This window comes from Piliocolobus tephrosceles, chromosome 4 (assembly GCF_002776525.5).
Source record: "Piliocolobus tephrosceles isolate RC106 chromosome 4, ASM277652v3, whole genome shotgun sequence".
NCBI classification, from domain to species: domain Eukaryota; kingdom Metazoa; phylum Chordata; class Mammalia; order Primates; family Cercopithecidae; genus Piliocolobus; species Piliocolobus tephrosceles.
Window position 1 is genome coordinate 62,458,763 of NC_045437.1, and position 18,623 is coordinate 62,477,385.

At 38.4% G+C, this 18,623-nt stretch overlaps 1 protein-coding gene across 2 annotated transcripts in view; it reads right to left on the reverse strand.

The window, feature by feature from the left end:
- Nucleotides 1-8,789: 8,789 nt before the first annotated feature.
- Nucleotides 8,790-18,623, reverse strand: part of MAP3K1 (mitogen-activated protein kinase kinase kinase 1) — a 77,027-nt gene continuing 67,193 nt past the window's right edge. For both annotated transcript variants that reach the window (XM_023210524.3, XM_023210525.3), the window contains exons 17-20: nt 17,535-17,666; nt 15,857-15,999; nt 15,015-15,146; nt 8,790-11,424 (exon numbers count right to left, since the gene is read on the reverse strand). In XM_023210524.3, coding sequence (XP_023066292.1) covers nt 11,275-11,424; nt 15,015-15,146; nt 15,857-15,999; nt 17,535-17,666 — 557 coding nt within the window. In that variant the 3' untranslated portion in view covers nt 8,790-11,274. The remainder of the gene's footprint in view (nt 11,425-15,014; nt 15,147-15,856; nt 16,000-17,534; nt 17,667-18,623) is intronic.

An 18,623-nucleotide genomic window follows, 5' to 3' on the forward strand; every position in this document is an offset into this window, starting at 1 on the left:
TACTGGGACCCCACTCTCTTTGTGTGGGTCACATGGTGTGGGATTAGGGGTAGCAATTTTTGATAGGCTGATGACACAAATGACTGAGACCTAAATGACAAGAAGGCAACAAACTTGAAAATATTCATGGGGAGATTCTCCCAATGGGAAATGCAAAGGCACTGAGGTAGTGATATGGTTTGGATGTTTTTTCCCTCCAAATCTCATGTTAAAATGTGACCTTCTGTGTTGGAGATGGGCCTAGTGGGAGGTGTTTGGGTCATGAGGGCAGATCCCTCACCATGGCTTGGTGTTGTCCTCACCTTAGTGAGTGAGTTCTTACTGTGTGAGTTCATGCGAGAGCTGGTTGTTGAAAAGAGCCTGGCATCTCCTCTCTCCCATGCTCTCTCTCTGTATGTGATACACTAGCTCCCCTTTGCCTTCAGCTGTGATTGGAAGCTTCCTGAGGCCTCACCAGGAGCAGATGCTCCAGCACCACACTTCTCATACAGCTGGCAGAACTGTGAGGCAAAATAAACCTCTTTTCTTTATAAATTACTCAGCCTCAAGTATTCCTTATTGCAATGCAAATGGACAAGCACAGGTGGGGAGGAGCTTGACATGTTCAAGCAAGGAAAATAAGGTTATGGAACAGGGTAAGTAAGAAAAAGGGAAAGATGAAGTCAGGGAGAAAGAGAAGAGGCCAAGTCCTGTAGGTCCTGGTGAGGAGTTGGGATTCTTAGTGTAATGGGAAGCCACTGGAGGGTTTTAAGCAGGAGGGTGATAGGATCTGATTCATGTTTTAAAAAGATCACTTTGGATATTTTGTGGTGAAAAGGTGGGCAATCACCACACCGGTAAGGCCAATTAGGAGGCGAATACAGTAGTTATGGCAGAGACGATGGTAGCTTAGACTGGGTGGTAACTGGAGATGGAGAGGGTGGATGGATTGGGGTTTTCTATTTTGGAGGAACTCACAGGACTTGCCAATGGATTGGATATGGGAAGGTGAAGTTTTGAAATGCCTCCAAGAAATGTCAAGTAACTAGTTGAATATTCTCACATCTGGAGCTCCAAAGCCATAGCTGGTGATAGAGTTTTTAGCCAGAGCACTGGATGAGATCACCTAGGAAGAAAAAGGGGATGGCAAAGAACATAGATTGAGCAGTGACCATGAAGTCATCTGTCAATAAATGCAGACCCCTCATAAGATGGTCAAAAGCAGTTTTAGTGATAGGTTTGAGTGTGTTTGAGTGCATTGAGAACCTAATGTGAGGCGAGGAGTGGGAACAAGTGTGTGTGTCTCTTTCAGTAAATTTTATGGAAAGAGTGGAAGAAAAATGGAGCTAAATTAGGCAGAGAATAATTCGGTAAGATAAAAGATCTCATAGCATATTTGTGTGTTGATGGGAATGATCCAACACAGAGAAGGAAATTGTAGTGTGTGGGTGTGTGTGTATGTGTGTGTGTGTATGTATGTGTGTGTGTGTGTATTGGGTGTCGGGGGACAGAGGAAGTAGCAGGCACAACTTTGATTTCAAAATTCGGTGCTGGAAGAGAGATGATACTTAGAGATAGCAGATATTCTGTAGACTATTTGAATAGCTATGTAGCCTAATGTGGGTGACATAACTGGCAAATATGTGTTCACTGAAAACTGTATGCCTAGATACAACTTTAAAAGATTACAGTCGGCCGGGCGCGGTGGCTCAAGCCTGTAATCCCAGCAGTTTGGGAGGCCGAGACGGGCGGATCACGAGGTCAGGAGTTCGAGACCATCCTGGCTAACACGGTGAAACCCCGTCTCTACTAAAAAAATACAAAAAAAACCTAGCCGGGCGAGGTGGCTGGTGCCTGTAGTCCCAGCTACTTGGGAGGCTGAGGCAGGAGAATGGCGTAAACCCGGGAGGCGGAGCTTGCAGTGAGCTGAGATCCGGCCACTGCACTCCATCCTGGGCGACAGAGCCAGACTCCCTCTCAAAAAAAAAAAAAAAAAAAAAAAAAGATTACAGTCTATTTGGGAAAACATATAATTTCTAAAAATTAAATATTAATTACCATAGAATTTCAGTGTGAGCTACCAGAGTTGGGGAGTGCTTCAAGGAGGAATAAGTAGAAGAGAAGTAGAAGGGATTAATAGAAGCCAGCAATTCTCAAATGTGGTCTGGGGACCCTGGAGGTCCCTAGGATCTTTTCTGGGCTCTATGAGGTCAAAATTATTTTCTTAATTGTACTGAGATGTATTTGTCTTTACTCTCATTCTTTCTTGAGGGTACAGTGTCGTTTCCAGAGGTTATATGTGTGATAAAACAACAGATTGAATGCACAAGCAGATATGAGGATCCAATTGCCTTTTATTAAGTTAGAAATTACATAGATTTGGCCAGGCACAGTGGCTCACGCCTGTAAGCCCAGCACTTTGGGAGGCCAAGACGGGTGAATCACTTGAGGTCAGGAGTTCGAGACCAGCCTGGCCAACATGGTGAAAACCTGTCTCTATTGAAAATACAAAAATTAGCTGGGCGCGGTGGTGGACGCCTGTAATCCCAGCTATTCGGGAGGCTGAGGCAGGAGAATTGCTTGAACCTGGGAGGCAGAGGTTGCAGTGAGCCGAGATGCCACCACTGCACTCTAATCTGGGTGACAGAGTGAGACTCCCTCTCAAAAAAAAAAAAAAAAAAAAAAAATTATATAGATTTGAAAAAATATAAAACATGTCACTCTCCTATTTTTTGGGGGTGAAATATAGCGATTTTTCATAAAGATATGTTATCTGATTTAACATATAATAAGTTTTAATAGTTATTTCTTGTGAATTAATGCATTTTATGCATTTATCAATTCTAATATTGATACAGTAAATATCAGCAGCTATTAACCACATGAACAAAAGGCCCTTGGGGGCTTCCGACAATTTTTAAAAGTGTAATGGGGTCTGAAGACAAAAATATTTGGGAAATTGAGTGTTAGAACCACATATTGTGATTCAAAATTTTGAGAAGGAAAGTATGTGACATTTCATTGAATGTTGTAGTTAATACCAATTCTATGAATTATAGTAGTATGTTACATATTGATGAAATTAGAAAGTATTTTAAAATAATTTTGTGCTGCAGGACCTAAAATATTGCATAAAAAGGAGGAGAAAATGGTCTCTGCTAGTTCTTTGTATGAATTAGCAAAAGGCACCTTTTCCTCTGGCCACTTTACTGCCATCGACTGTAAAAAAAAAAATGTAATAAATATACAAATCTATTAGGACTATACTGTACAGCATGCCACATATAGGTGTGTAGTACACCAGCTAGTTTTGGCTGTCTTGGGAATCAACTGGAATATTCTGTGGCAGCACTTCTTGACTGCTCTGAGAACAAAAAGTTTGTAAACCACTGGTGTGAGGGAAGGTGCAGAGGTGGGGTGGAACACAGTGGATTCGGAGAGCAGGAATATAATGAAAGGAGTAGAACAGAAATTTTGCATTAGGGATAGTAGGAAATAAAGATTTAGGCAGAGTAAGTTCAGACCATTAAAAAACATGGACATTGAGGTAATCAGCAGTAGATAGTCATTGAATGTTCTAGTAGCACAGTACTAGCTGGAAATAGAGTTTGAAAAGCTCAGAGGAAGAGTGGTTGGCAGGATGCATGGATGGATAGATGCATGGATAGATATAGATAGATGGATGGATGGATAGATGACCCTGCCAGCTGACAGCAGAGTGGTCCTGAGAACAAGAAACCAGGAAAGGGCATCAAGTATCTTGCTACAGCCTCTCCTTTTGTTGTTACGTAGACTGTTGGAAGGAGGTAGAGGGACTAGGAACACCCTGTTATGTAATAGATAAGCATTGAATCTAGGTTTTAGAATGGAAAAATGCAACTCTCAGTGATTGTTTTGAGTTTTTTCAGCATTCTAAGGGGAACACTGAGATTTCTGCTCTATTCCTGAGAAAGGGGTGAGGTAACGTTTGATTTTTAGATATCTGGCAGTCAGTGCAAATTAAAGAAAAGTTTTACTCTGCTGCCCTCTTCTGGATGTTGCATAATTGGCCAAATAATTCTTCCACGTTGTTCCCTTCACTTTTGCTCCTAGACAGATTTCTGGACAAAGTAGGTTATGCACGTCATCTCCATGACCATGCTTGCCCAGATATGATCATGTTTCCTTCCAGTCAGCTTCACTGGAATGGTCCTTGCCCTTCACCTTGTGAGAATGAAGTTCTTATCTTACCTGACGTCTGTGGCTTTTGAAATTACTGACCTTTCTTTAAAACATTCTCCTCTCTTGATTTCCCTGACCCTGTGCATTTCTAGTTTCTGAAGATGAGCTCTTGTCTCCTTTATCTATTCTGCTTCTCGTCTATGCCTTAAATCTTGGTCTTTATCGGGGTTCTGGTGTTGGTTTTTTCTCACTGAACATATTCTCCTGAGTATTCTCCCCCATTTCCCTTGTCACTCATTGTGGTAGATGCTGTAAAGTTGCCTGCTTGATGCCCATTCTTCTCCGACTTCCTTATAGCTGGGGAGTTCTAGTCAAACGAAATGTGAGTGAAAATCTCAGAAGCATTTTTAGGAAAGTTTGTGTCTTCCTGATACAGGCACTACCTTTTTATTTTCCTTTTTCTTTCTCTGATTGTAGATTGGAGACCAGAGTTGGAGCCTGAGGATGAAAGCCTCATGCTAAGAAGAGAGGAGCAGAAAGATAAAGCATGGCAACATCGATGACATCCTAGGCCTAATACACCGGCCCTGACCTGCTTACCCTCTCTCGTTCGTAGGCTATGTAGTCCAGTCACTTTTACACACAGCTGAGTACAACCCTACATGATCTATCAATCGCTTCAGTGACCATTTATATGTCAATAGCTTCCACATTTATTATTTGCAACCAAAGTATCTCTGGAGGTACTGATGTGCATATACAGTATTACTGGAAACTTCTACTTGAATATCCTCCAGACAACTCGAATTTAACATGTCCAAAGCACATCTTGTCCTCCAATCTACTCCCCCTGTCATTTCCTTGTATCAGTAACGGCATCAGTGTTCACACAGGTGACCAAGCCTGGATAGCAGACGCATCCTCGATGTCATTCTCCATCCTCCTCATACCCTTCCCCCAAGGTCATTTCTATAATCTTTCAATTCTGCTGTTTAATATCACTCAGATTTCTCTCTTCCTCCTCATTCCCATAATGCTACCTTTACCTAGGCTCTGGATACTGCAATTGCCTTCTTTCTCCCTGCCTTTTGTATTGGCCCATGTAATTCTTTCTTCAAGATACTGCAAGGGTGCTCTAACGCACAAATATCGTCATGCCACTCTCTCCCATCTTTTTATTTCTCCTCCTATCCTTTCTCTCCATTTCACCCTGGTTACAATCCTCATCCTCTCAGTATGTCTACATAGATGTTGAGAAATCTTATTAAGCAAATTGACCTTAAGGGAAACTATCACTTAGTTATCTCAAAAATAAACTCTAACAGGAATCTCAGCATTGTGGGAAAAAGAATTTTGGGGCATGAAGGATTTACCCCTCGCCACATCAGCTTAGGCTGGTTTTACCTCTACAGATCTGATAAGCTACAAACTGAGGGCCATGAGGCATGGGGTATAGAGATGTCAGGTTGCATACCAACTAATGAGACTGGCTTCAGTCATCGATGGAGTTCTTTCGGTAACAGATTGTGCAGGCAGTTATCTATTGCAAAATAAAACCTACAAAGTTAACTCTAATATTGACAACATATTTGAATGCTACATATGCATATTAGTATTTTGTAACATGATACTTGAGCTGTAGTGGTAAGCACTTCACATTAGTGTGTATAGTTAAGATATTAATTTTCTCTTCAGAGGTAAGCTCTCTAGCATCTATAATCAGCATCTCCACTTTTGTTCATCTCACATCTTAGAAGGCAAAAGTCTTGGCTGGGCATGGTGGCTCACGCCTGTAACCCCAGCACTTTGGGAGGCTGAGGCGGGGATCACGACGTCAGGAGATTGAGACCATCCTGGCCAACATGGTGAAACCCCATCTCTACTAAAAATACAAAAAAATTAGCTGGGCGTGGTGGCGAGTGCCTGTAATCCCAGCTACTTGGGAGGCTGAGGCAGGAAAATCTCTTAAACCAGGGAGTTGGAGGTTGCAGTGAGCGGAGATCACGCCACTGAACTCCAGCCTGGTCACAGAGCGAGACTCTGTCTCAAACAAACAAACAAAAAAGACAAAAGTCTTAGATCCAATTTTCCAAAGCTGAGATTCCCCTCTAATTTTCTACCTCTTTTGTTTTCTAAGTCTGGGCACAGGTCAGAGGTCAAAAGGTATTCAGCCCGCCCAATAGTTTTTATAGTTCTTAATAAGGATTTAAATTAGTTTTTAATGTTTAAACATAGGGAATTGCACCTAAAATCCAGATTTCCAGTTTCTCTTGACAATTTAGAGCATTTGACAATACGGGGCTTTCATTCTGACATGGTAACAGGGGCCTCCCCTGGACATGAACTTGATGCAAACTCTTAGGTCTGCCACAAGCCTTGCTGGGGATCTAGTCCAGTGGGTGTTTTGAGTCTGTGACCTTTGGGTCAGTCATTCACAAAAACACGCATTGTGCATTCACTACATGCCAGGTACTATTCTACGCCATTTATATAGGCTCTCTTCTCACAACACTGTCACTTTCATTTTATAGATGCAGAAATGGAGGTTCGGAAAGTCAAAATGGGGGTCACGTAGCAGGTAAGTGACAGAACCAGATTTAACCCAGGTTGTATCTCAGGTCCTGTAGTCACCAAATCCATCATTACCGACTTTAAGAGTCCAGTCCTTTCCCTTTGTTATCACAGCTCAACCTGGCATTTATGCTTACAGTATAATTTAAAACGGCCAAACCATGTCATGACATAGAAAGACAGCAATTTGTGTAAGTTTTCATTAGTCACTGTTTTCCCTGACTGTAGTTATTTCATGCATTGTTTTATAACAAATGACTTACATCAGCTCATAAATGCAATCATCGGCATTTCCATATGAGCATAATACCCCAACATTTTTCTGGTTTCTGACATGAAGGCTGTCACCCATTTTATAAAATTATTAATATCATTTAAAAAGAATTAAGGAGCAATAGAGTTGATTCTATTCATCTGGAACAAAAACTTTTCTCCAACTTAATATTTTTCTTAAGTCACAGAAATATACCCTTTTGCAAAAATACCCAAAACCTATTTAAAAGATGTACATTTAAAATCAAATTATACTTTGGGAGGCCGAGGCAGGTGGTTCACCTGAGGTCAGGAGTTCGAGACCAGCCTGGCTAACATGGTGAAACCCTGTCTCTACTAAAAATACAAAAATTAACCAGGCGTGGTGGTGTCCACCTGTAATCCCAGCTACTCGGGAGGCAGGAGAATCCTTTGAACCTGGGAGGCAAAGCCTTTAGTGAGCTATTGTGCCACTGCACTTCAACCTGGGCAACAGCGAGACTGTCCCCTGCCCCCCCCCCCCAAAATCCAATCAAATTATACAGAAACTTGAAACCAATGTAGAGAAACAAAATGGCTTCTGAACTCTGTCATTAACCATTCTGCATGGAGATTGGTTACATGGGGGAGGGAGATTGGGAAGAATTAAGCAAGTTAGTCAGTATGTTGGGAATAATCGGAGTCACGATTCTCACTGCCTGAGATGAAAGTTACAAATTTGGAAAAAGGGAAAGCTTGAGTGAACCTTGTTGGCGTTGGATTGCAATCGGAAGGTTGGTGTGAGCTCATGGTTTTTATGTGTATGTATGTAGGTATATGCATGCATATTTTGCAAGTGTGTGCAGAACTGTGTATATTCATATATATATTCTAGCTCTACCGAGAGAGCCAACGAGCAGTGACACACAGAATTGAGCCTATCTAGCACCCAGATCTTGGTTTTAAAAATACTGTTCTCCATCAAAGGAATCAGAGCTCTTTGGGAAAATGGCTGATCCCAGTGCCAAAGGAGACACTGCATAAGATGGGGCTGAAAGTATGGAAGTGTTCAAAGAATAATGGTGGCTTGCCAAGGATAGAGAAGCTAGCTTTCAGACATTCCCACTGGGCAAATCCGCAACTTCAGCAAATATATGATATATGATAAATAAATGGGAGAAGGGAAAGCTCTTCTTTGCAGCAAAATGCTGCAAAGAAGAAGTAAAGGAACTAGATCACCATTTGGCAACCATCAGAGTAATATATTCAGGCAAAAGAGCTAAGAGCAGAGAGTTAAAACTGGGCAAGAAACATGATATTTATGTAGTCTCAAATATTGCCCCTAAAGAATACTTTCAATTATAAAGGTGGATTTTAATGATAAAAGGAAAGAGTAACCATACAGTGTTACTATCAGTCGTCACCAATGACGGGGCAAACCTGTCTGCATCCTGACATGACACACCGAGAGGAGCACAGCATCACCTCTGTGATGTTCCTGCCAAAAGTGTGTACTCTGAATCTAATTAAGCAGCAGCACCAGACAAACTCAATTTGAGGGGCTTCTATAAAACAATAATCTGAAATCTTTTAAAAAAATTAAGGCCATTAAGGTCAAGGAAGACCTAAGAATGGCCCTGGATTCAATGAGACTGAAGAAACATGACAACTGAGAGCAACTTGTGATCCTGGTTTGGATCCTCTTGCTATAAAGGACATAAATGGGCAGCTGGCGAAACCTGACTAGGGTCTTTGGATGAAGGGTATACAGAAGTTCTCTGTGGTATTCTTGCAACTTTTATGTAAGTATGAAATTATTTCAAAATAAATAAAAGTAACAATTAACATTTGTTCAAAAACTTTTATTTACTATAAAGACAAAAACACCAAAATAGGTACAAATACTATAAAATCGGTTCAATGGGGTAAAAATTTTAATTAAAATATCTCAATATATTTAAAATAACAAAGGATACATTTAAGCCAAATTTTCTTAACCCAGAGATTTTTTTTTTTTTTTTTTGTAACATTTGCTTACACAGTAAGGTGCTAATAGAAGTTAGCCCTTAAGCCCTGGAAATCTTAGGAATCATAGTCACACAGCAAATATAATTTCATTGTGAAAGTGAACTTTGGTAGAAGAAAAATCTATAGGACACCTGAGGTAGTAGAAACTGGAATAAACAGTAGTAGACGTTATTTACAACTTGAGTACCAAATAACATTAAGAACACAAAAATAATTACACGATACAATTTCCAGTCCAGCTTTGATCCAAAGAAAATAAGAATATTACATCACATTTGCATTGAAAACGAAACAAAAAACAAAACGCCACAATTACCAGCAAGCTGAGGGAACTGCAAACAAACTCAAACACAATGGATTCTGAAATCTACAGATAGTTTGAGTTTGAAATGTGGTGGGCATGGTGATCTACAAAGTAATACTGATTAGCTGAGGTTCCTCAGTTTATACAGTTTACATTTTTGTCAGACACAGTATTCATCTGACCAATGATCTTCCAGTACATAAAATGGCAAGAGTGCATCCTTTAAAGCTTGCACATGAGAGACTTGGAAACAATCTTATTAGAATTATGAAAATTCTAAGTAGTCAAAAAATAAAAAATTAAAAAAAAAAACAAAATAAAAAAGAAAGTCAAGTACAACATATTTAGAGCTACCAAACTTCACATTTCTGTACTATTTTTAACTCTTCAAATATCGCCAATCTTCCAAAACAAAGGAATGTAAAATTTCACTAAGAAACATATTCACATAAAAAACAAACTGCCTTTTAAAAATTATAAGCAATATATCCCTGTAAACTTATCTTGTAACTTATTGTATTTCCAATTTGTGTTGTACATTTTAAATGTACTCTATATAGCTTATTTAGTTTATCCTGAGTCTTTGAGAATAACCAATTCTATTTCACACTGGCTTCTGAAGAGTTAAAACTAAAATCTCAAAAGTTGTATTTAATAGTTAATCAGTACTTGATTTAAAAGACTCACACACACACAAAAAGATTAAAAAGCTACCATTTTCCTTCAGGATTCCATGCATCTGAATTTAACTCCAGACTAAAACCATTAGGTAACTGTGCAAAATCCAAGGAATTAGTGTATAAATGAAATTCAATTCCACTTTTCTTTCTGAACACATTTTCCAAGTTCAAAGCAAATGTATTCTTTAAAAACATTACTGATTGGTAGTTGAATAATCTTTTTTAAAAATGATCTGCCAGGCCTACTGTAAAGAGATGATGCATGGTAAAAGGAAAATGGCAGTCATATGTTATTACCAGTAGTGAAGGTGAATGATGGATTGTTACATACAGAGTAAGACTTAAATGTTGTGAAGTTTCCTACAGTTTGACAACCAAAACATCTAAAAAAATCAAATAAATTTTAAGGTAATCTTGATCTTCGTTGTGAGTTGCATCACAGAGGACAGTTCATTTTTAGTTAACTTATATTTAACCTGCACAATAAGAGTGGTGACTGACTCAAATGTAGGTAGTACTTTATTGTATTCCAATATAAAAAACAAAATTAAGTCTGTATTTTAAAAACTTTTACAATAGCAAGATATTTAATGAACTCTTGTTCATATCTAGTTTTTTTTTTTTTTGTTTTCTGGTTTGAAAAAAAGATCACCTTTCCCTGAATAAACAAAAATGAATGTAAATAAAAATGAAAATACAAAACCATAATTTCCAAAAACGAAATGAATGGGCCAACAGTAAAATGCACAATGAGCCACAATTGCCCAGGTGTTTAAGAAAATAAAGGTCAAGTGTGGGTCATAAAGAAGTATCAACTTTTAAAAATATATGTATGTAATGCTACTCATAGCATATTCTGACCTAAAAGAGGCAGATACTGATTTTATAGCCAGTGACAAAAAATTTGAACGGAATTGCAGAACCCCCGCTTGTGATCACTATATGAAATGGAAGAATAATTCAAATATTAAAATAGATCCTGAGCCCCTCAGCCGCTAATATTGCTGAAAAAGTGCCCCCAAAAAATAAAATTATGCTTCTGCAATTTAGTCATGCAAACTTCACTGTTTTCCTGTTCACCTAGGGCCAGTTCTTTGAAAGGCACAGTTTACAATTTCTGCACTAGTTGTGGGCTTTTGCATACTGAGCTTAGGTACAGATCATGATTTGTCAATCACATACTTAGGTAAGGGTTCCCCACTGGCCTCGTTCGTAGCCGTTCAGTGGCATCATGGCCAGTAGAATATCAATGTGGTTCCCCAAAAGTTTTTTTCTCTTGTTGAGCATCCTGTTTTTATTGTAGTTGATCTGCGTAATTGGCTACCACGTAGTACGAAAGACTGGATGCTTTAGTAGCTCTCTTGATGGAGGTCTGTCCTGAGGTTGAAGTTCTAAACAACGAAGAGCCACATCTCGTAAGCCGGGAGACAAATGTGAAGGGATTGATGGAGCAGTCGTTGCACTAGCAATCTGTGGAGAAAAAGCCAGAGTGTTGGAGCTTTGCACGCCTGGAACTTCTGATACACAAGCACATGTGCATAGACCTCATAACCCTTACATTTACATCCTGAACAGAGAGGAAATGAAGCAGAAGTGGGAAGATTTTCTGTTATCAAAAAGTCTATAAAAAGATTCATCCACTGGATGGGAGGTTTTCTCTAACCATCTTTCAACTTTTAGGATTTTAGGATTTGATCAAATATATCCTATTCCTTATTATTTAAATCAACAAGGCTAAGTACATCAAAATGTGCAGGTAGAGTATTCACTCAAATTAATTCTGCTGTCCTCATAGTCAGTCTCCAAGATGGTTTGTTATTACTGCACATTTTCTATTTCTTCAGCAGACAGAGCTATTTAGATTAAGAAAGACTAAAACTGAAGAGTCAATTTAATACACAGAAAACACAACTGCATTGTTTTTTTCCTTCCATGTTGGACAAATTCTGATTCTTAGTATCAAATACACTATGAAGAATGATTTTATACAAAAGTTTTAAGTCTGACTACTTTAAACTCACCTACCCACTCCTAATCACAAGAAAACTCTTTCTTTTCCCTACCCCAGTAATTTCATAAATGCTTTGGGTTAAAAAATGCAAAGTAATATAAAGAAAAGTCCTCTAAGGTCTGTGATCCTATATCACAATATACTCAGCTGATATACACACATCTTACACACCACAAAAAGGAAAAATACAAAACAAAAAATTAAAGTTCCTCTTCCTTCTCCCCAAATGTAACTTACTGTTGACGATCTGTGTGTGTGTGTGTGCATGCACAAGTGTGTGTGTGTTTGTGGAGAAAAAAGGCCAATACATTCACAGACTTAAGATTTTCTAAAATGTCTACAAAAGAGAAAACTTAATTTAGAGACAGGGTCTCTCTCTCTCTGTCACCCAAGCTGAAGTGCAGTGGTCTGAACATGGCTCACTGCAGCTTTGACCTCCTGGGCCCAAGCGATCCTCCCACCTCAGCCTCCTGAGTACCTGGGAGCACAGGTGGTGCCACCATGCCCAGCTAATTTTTTTTGTAGAGATGGGGTCTCACTATGCTCAGTCTGCTCTCCAACTCCTGGGTTCAAGCTCTGTTCCCGCCTCAGCCTCCCAAAATGCTGAGATTACAGGCATGAACCACTGTGCTTGGCCAGGATCACTTTATATACTTTGCTCTTTTCACTTAATAATGTATCTTGTAGCACTCTGTAAATCAACATCAACAGCTTTACACTTGTTTAATTTCTGTATAGTGTGGATAATTTAATTACTTTCTTGAGTAGAGTGAATAATCTTGAACTTGGCACTTGGTACTTCTAGACGTAATCTTGAGTAAATTCCTAGCAATGGGCATAGCTGAGTCAAAGAATAAGTGCATTAAAAATTCTGACAGATACTGCCAAATCACTCTCTTAAAAAACATGCTACAGCAATTTATACTATCATAAACAGGGTATGGAAGTGTTTGAGAAAGCTTTGGGGTGATTCCAAAGACCTCAAAGTATTTACTCCAAGTTAAGGAAACTGAAAATATTACAGTACAATTATCTTTCAACTTTACCTAGGAAGGAGAATGCCATGAAATCTGTTAAAATATGAACTGTGCCAATTTGAAAATTATTTACAATTGTTTCCAGGGTCTGACCACAACTCTTAAAATAACATCACACTTTCAAATTGATCCTAGCCATGAGTATTTATTGAGCAACTTCTGTGTAAGACTCTGAAAAGAAAAAAATGAATCAGATGTGAAAGGAACTCAAGGAGATTCAGTTTGAAAAAGGAGGCAAGATAGGAACATAACCAGGAGACAAGAAACAAAGTGTCAGAAACAAGTATGTACTAAAATGCTACGAGAATCTGTGGAAGGAGTTAAAAGCGGGTGTCTAAGCAGGAGAAGCACAAAATGTGGGCCTTAAAGAGAATAAGAATCTGAACCACGTAGAGAAGGAACATTGGACGTCTGAAAGAATAGAGGAAATGAGGTGGTAATACAAAACAGGTATTGTCAGAGAGGTGACTGAGGAGGTTATATAGTAAGTGTGGGGAGCACTGGAGGAGGTTACGGCAGGTGGAGTTGACTGTGTGGACTGTGTGCCTGACTAAGGCCTAGGTGTAATTTTGTTTATCTTCATAGTAATCCCACGAAGTACGTGCTTCATGGGGTTCTTGCACCAATTTCACATAAGAGAAAATAGAGGGTAGACACAAAAAATAATTTTCCTATGATCACATGGCCAAAAGGGGTAGAGCCAGGGTTTAAAACTAGGTCAGTGTGACTCCAAAGCCCATGATTTCAACCATCACATCTACTGAAAACCTAAAAATCTCAACCATTACCTATTCTATGGTGGAAAAGGAGATAATTGATTTGTGAGTTATAAAAAGGTAGGAAAGGTAGACAGGACTGAACTGACTTGGGTGTGAATTTTAAAAATATACAAAATAGTAAATTAGGCCAGGTATGGTGGCTCACACCTGTAATCCCAGTACTTTGGGAGGCCAAGGTGGGCTTGAGGTCAGGAGTTCAAGACTTGCCTGGCCAATACAGTGTAACTCCATCTCTACGAAATACACAAAAATTAGCTGGGTATGGTGGCACGTGCCTGTAGTCCCAGCTACCCAGGAGGCTGAGGCAGGAGAATCGCCTGAACCTGGGAAGCAGAGGTTGCAGTGAGCTGAGTTCCTGCCATTGCACTCCAGCCTGGGCACTGCAGCGAGACTGTCTCAAAAACCAAAACAAAAAACAAACAAACAGAAGAAAATGGTAAATTAGATTTAAAAAATTTTGAATTATGTAAAATGCATGATGAATTTCACGTTTTAAAAGTGATGGATGGATATAGATACACACATATATATAAATGCACTACATATTTCTTCTGATTTCTTCTAGGAGCAGTGTTTTACTATTTGCTAATTCAATATTAGTAGCAACTTAACAGAGCATAACTACCTCAAATAACAAGAAGTGACTATGTATGTCACTAACATTGACAACACCACTGACAATACCAACTCCTGGAAATATACACAGACGCTCTTCGACTTACGCTGAGGTTATGTCGTGATAAACCCTTTTAAGTTGATGATATTGTAAGCTGAAAAATGCAGTTAATACACCTAACCCACCAAACATTATAGCTTAGTCTGGTCTACCTTGAATGTGCTTGTAACACCTGTATTAGCCTACTGTTCAGCAAAATCATCTGACAACACAGTCCACTATAGAGTATTGGTTGTTTACTCTCGTGACTGTGTGGCTGACTGGGAGCTGTGACTCGCTGCCACTGCCTGGCATCATCAGATTATATCGTACCACATATTGCTAGCTCAGAAAAAAATCAAAAATCAAAGTATGGTTTTTACTGAATTTGTACTGCTTTTACACCATCTTAAAGTAAAAAAAAATTGTGTATCAAATCCTCTCTGAATAAATATACAGACTATTTATTTATTTACCTTCATGCTAGATTGTTAGGGAGAACCCATCAAAATTTGCCTCCTGCCAAATTCTGCTGTACTCCTTTTAGCACCAAGAAGTAATTTTTATCTCACAATTACCTTAAATATCAAAGCAAGATGATTGGAGTGTTTTTCTGCATTCCATGGTGGTTTTGCACAAGCCATTTCTATAATAGCACAGCCAACACTCCATACATCACAGCTCCTTCCATACTGTTGACCTCTTAGTACCTAAAATAAATTAGAGTTAATTTGGAAATATGACTCATTTGAAAAAAGAGAAGGCCAATTTGTAGTTATAGATTCTACTTTCTTACCTTAGGGAGAAAACTGGTACAAACAGCAATTATGTGGACTACCTAAATCTAATTTATTTCATTAATAGCTTAATTTTCCAGGTACACAAAAATATTTTGGAGAATTGTGAGATTCTGAAGCAGAGTCACATCACAGAATTTTGCTCTTAGCAAACTAAGCGGCAAGAGGACAACAAACATTACTACATATGAACATGAAGAATTATGAACACGACAGAAGAGGCTGAATCAGAAGAACAATGCTTAAACTCCTTCCACTACTGACAGAACCTGCCTCTGTATGCTCATCTCCTTTTAGAATAGAGAGAGAATATTTTTAAAAATTTGTTATGTGCACTTTGAGTTTACTACGAAACAACTGCTATAAATTACCCCAAAATTCTTTATTAGTAACAGCCCTTAAGCAAATCTATTAGAACCTATTTTTTGAATTGTGTCAAGGCAAAGACAGAAAGGTTGGGAAGAAGGCTCTGAATGAAAGATACTATTAAAACCGTATTTTAAGGGCCATGGACTTCTAATTGGTAAGTACATACTGGATACCACTACAAGACAGTTTAGTATAATGCTGTTACACAGAACTCAAAAATATTTTATTTCATTACACTCAAAGATGCTTCTCACCTCAGGTGCCATAAATGCAATTGTCCCCAGTAATTGTCCCTGAAACTCTCCTGCACCAGTTCCTTTTGATGCCAACCTGGCTGCAGCTCCAAAATCTGCAATTCTTAGTCTCTGACCAGTGCTGTCAATTAGCAAATTGGCACCTGTCAACAAAAAATGAACTTGTATGTTAAAAAAAAAAACAAAAAATAAGGACAGATTAAAAACCCAGTAAAAATACTAATGAAATAGGACAATGACAAAAGAAAGAAGTGAACTACATTTCAGAGGTTCAGACAGTTATTCTCTTTTCCTTTCACTTTCTTCTTGCTAAAGGCACACAGCTCTCTCTAGCATAAGGAAAATCTAAAACCTTGAAAGCAAAGTCTGAAAAACAAATATTATAAAGCACAAGGAGATCAAAAAGGCGATTTAGTGAAACTTGAAAGAGTAAGTGTTGAAAACCTTTAATATGCTTTCCAACAAAATCTTTCCCCAAAATTCACATTTTAGCCTAATTTACATTTGAAGACAATTTTGTTGAAACATACTGATCTAGACCAATTCAAAGTATATGTGCTAAATTCATAATTAGAGCTTAATTTAAAAAGTTATAAAATTACTTCAATACATTATGTCAAATACTAGCTAAAAAGAATGATGACAGAAAACCAAATTTGCTCTTGAGAAAAATAAACTGAGGCCAGGCACGGTGGCTCACGCCTGTAATCTCAGCACTGTGGGAGGCTGACGCAAGCGGATCGCTTGAGCCCGGGAGTTCAAGACCAGCCTGGGGGCAACTCCATCCCTACAAAAAATATAAAAAATTAGCCAGGCATGGTGGCGCACATCTGTTGTCCCAGCTACTTGGGAGGCTGAGGTGGGAGGATCACATGAGTCCAGGAAACGAAGGTTGCAGTGTGCCAAGTTTGCAACATTACGCTCCAGCCTGAGTGACAGAGATCCTGTCTCAAAAAAAAAAAAAAAGATAAGAAAAAGAACAGGAACCACAAAAGATGTGAAGGAATTTTTCTTAAAAGAAGTTTATGATATCCTAATATCCCATTATTCTAAATAAAACCAGGAAAAGGAACTTTCTGGGAGCCTGTATATCATGAGGCCAAGACAGGGAATCTGGAGACACGTATTGTATACTTTCTGCCATTAACTAGCAATAAAACTGTAGAAAAGGCACAGCCTCTCTTGTATTCAATATACTTTTCTAATAAACGAGGAAGGCAGATTAAATGACCCCTAAGACTTCTTTCGGTTCTAATATTCTGAATTACTCAGAAGAAAAAAATCCCATAGTTAGAAACCATCAACAAAGGTTCCCTTTTTTTTTCCTTCTTTGAGACAGAGTCTCGCTCTGTCACCCAGGCTGGAGTACAGTGGTGTAATTTTGGCTCACTGCAACCTCTGCCTTCCGGGTTCAAGTGATTCTCCTGTCTCAGCCTCCCAAATAGCCAGGATTCCAGGCATGCGCCACCTCACCCTGTTAATTTTTGTATTTTTAGTAGAGATGGGGTTTCACCATGTTGGCCAGGCTGGTCTCGAACTCCTGACCTCAAGTGATCCACCTGCCTTCACCTCCCAAAGTACTGGGATTACAGGTGTGAGCCACTGCGCCTAGCCCCGAATTTTACAATTACATTAATTTTTTTTATTGTCACTAGATAATAATTAAAAGAATTCCTACCTTTGACATCTCTGTGAATGATTTGGTTTTCATGGAGATACGAAAGGCCACGAAGTAATTGTTCAGTGTAGTTAATAACTACTGATTCTTTGAAGGCTCCATATTTACTCAGCAAATGAGCTACAGATCCCCCTATAAGACAATAGAAATAATTATCATAAACTTAAAGACGGAATTAAAAGTATTTATTATACTTTGGTTTCTAAGGTTTTCACTGCATGAATTCACATTCACATATGAAATAGAAGAAAAACATTTCAAAACTAACATATTCCTGTATCATTTCAAAAACTACTAATTAGGAGACACTTTCATGGAACCCACAGGGAACCAGTTTATTGGAGGGTCAAGATTTCAGAAAGCTGTAAAGTTAACCATTTTGGATGAAACTATTTCTGAAACGTACAATTCACTTCTCTGTCTTCTCAAAATAACACAAAACAACTTTATTAATGACTAAAGTAAACAATGTTAACATATTATTTAGTAAAAGGTGAAATGAATGGGAGGAGGAACAGAAGACCCAGAGTCAGGCTTCATATTCTACCCATTTACTAGCTCTGCCCTGGAACATGTCTCAAGTTTAGCCGCTTTCAACCTATCTACTGTAGCGTAAATCTTTATTAAGACCAACAACACATAACGCACTTAAGAACTGATTGGTAAATAGAAATGCACTCTTAAATACACACGCAAATCTAAGAAGTTAAACCAAACATTTAACCTGTTCATCACATCAGGTCATTAATTTTATTGTATACATTGTATAATACAAAATAAAACTCAGTCTTCATTTATTTCAGCAGATGACAAGGTTCAACTTTATGCTTCAGTGCTAGTTTACTTGTAGTAAGTTTTCAAATTATATGTTAATTTTGTTTTTATATTGTTATGTTAAAACACTTCCTCATCTGTCCAGTTTATCATGGCTACCTGGAAATATACAGATCTTATACATATCAGGTTTTAAAAACAACAATGCTACACAATCATTGAAAAACACACTGGGAAAGTTTAAAAGGTAGAGATAGTCAATATTTCATTTATATTAAATGAAATACAAAATGAAGTATCTGTGGTTCATACTAA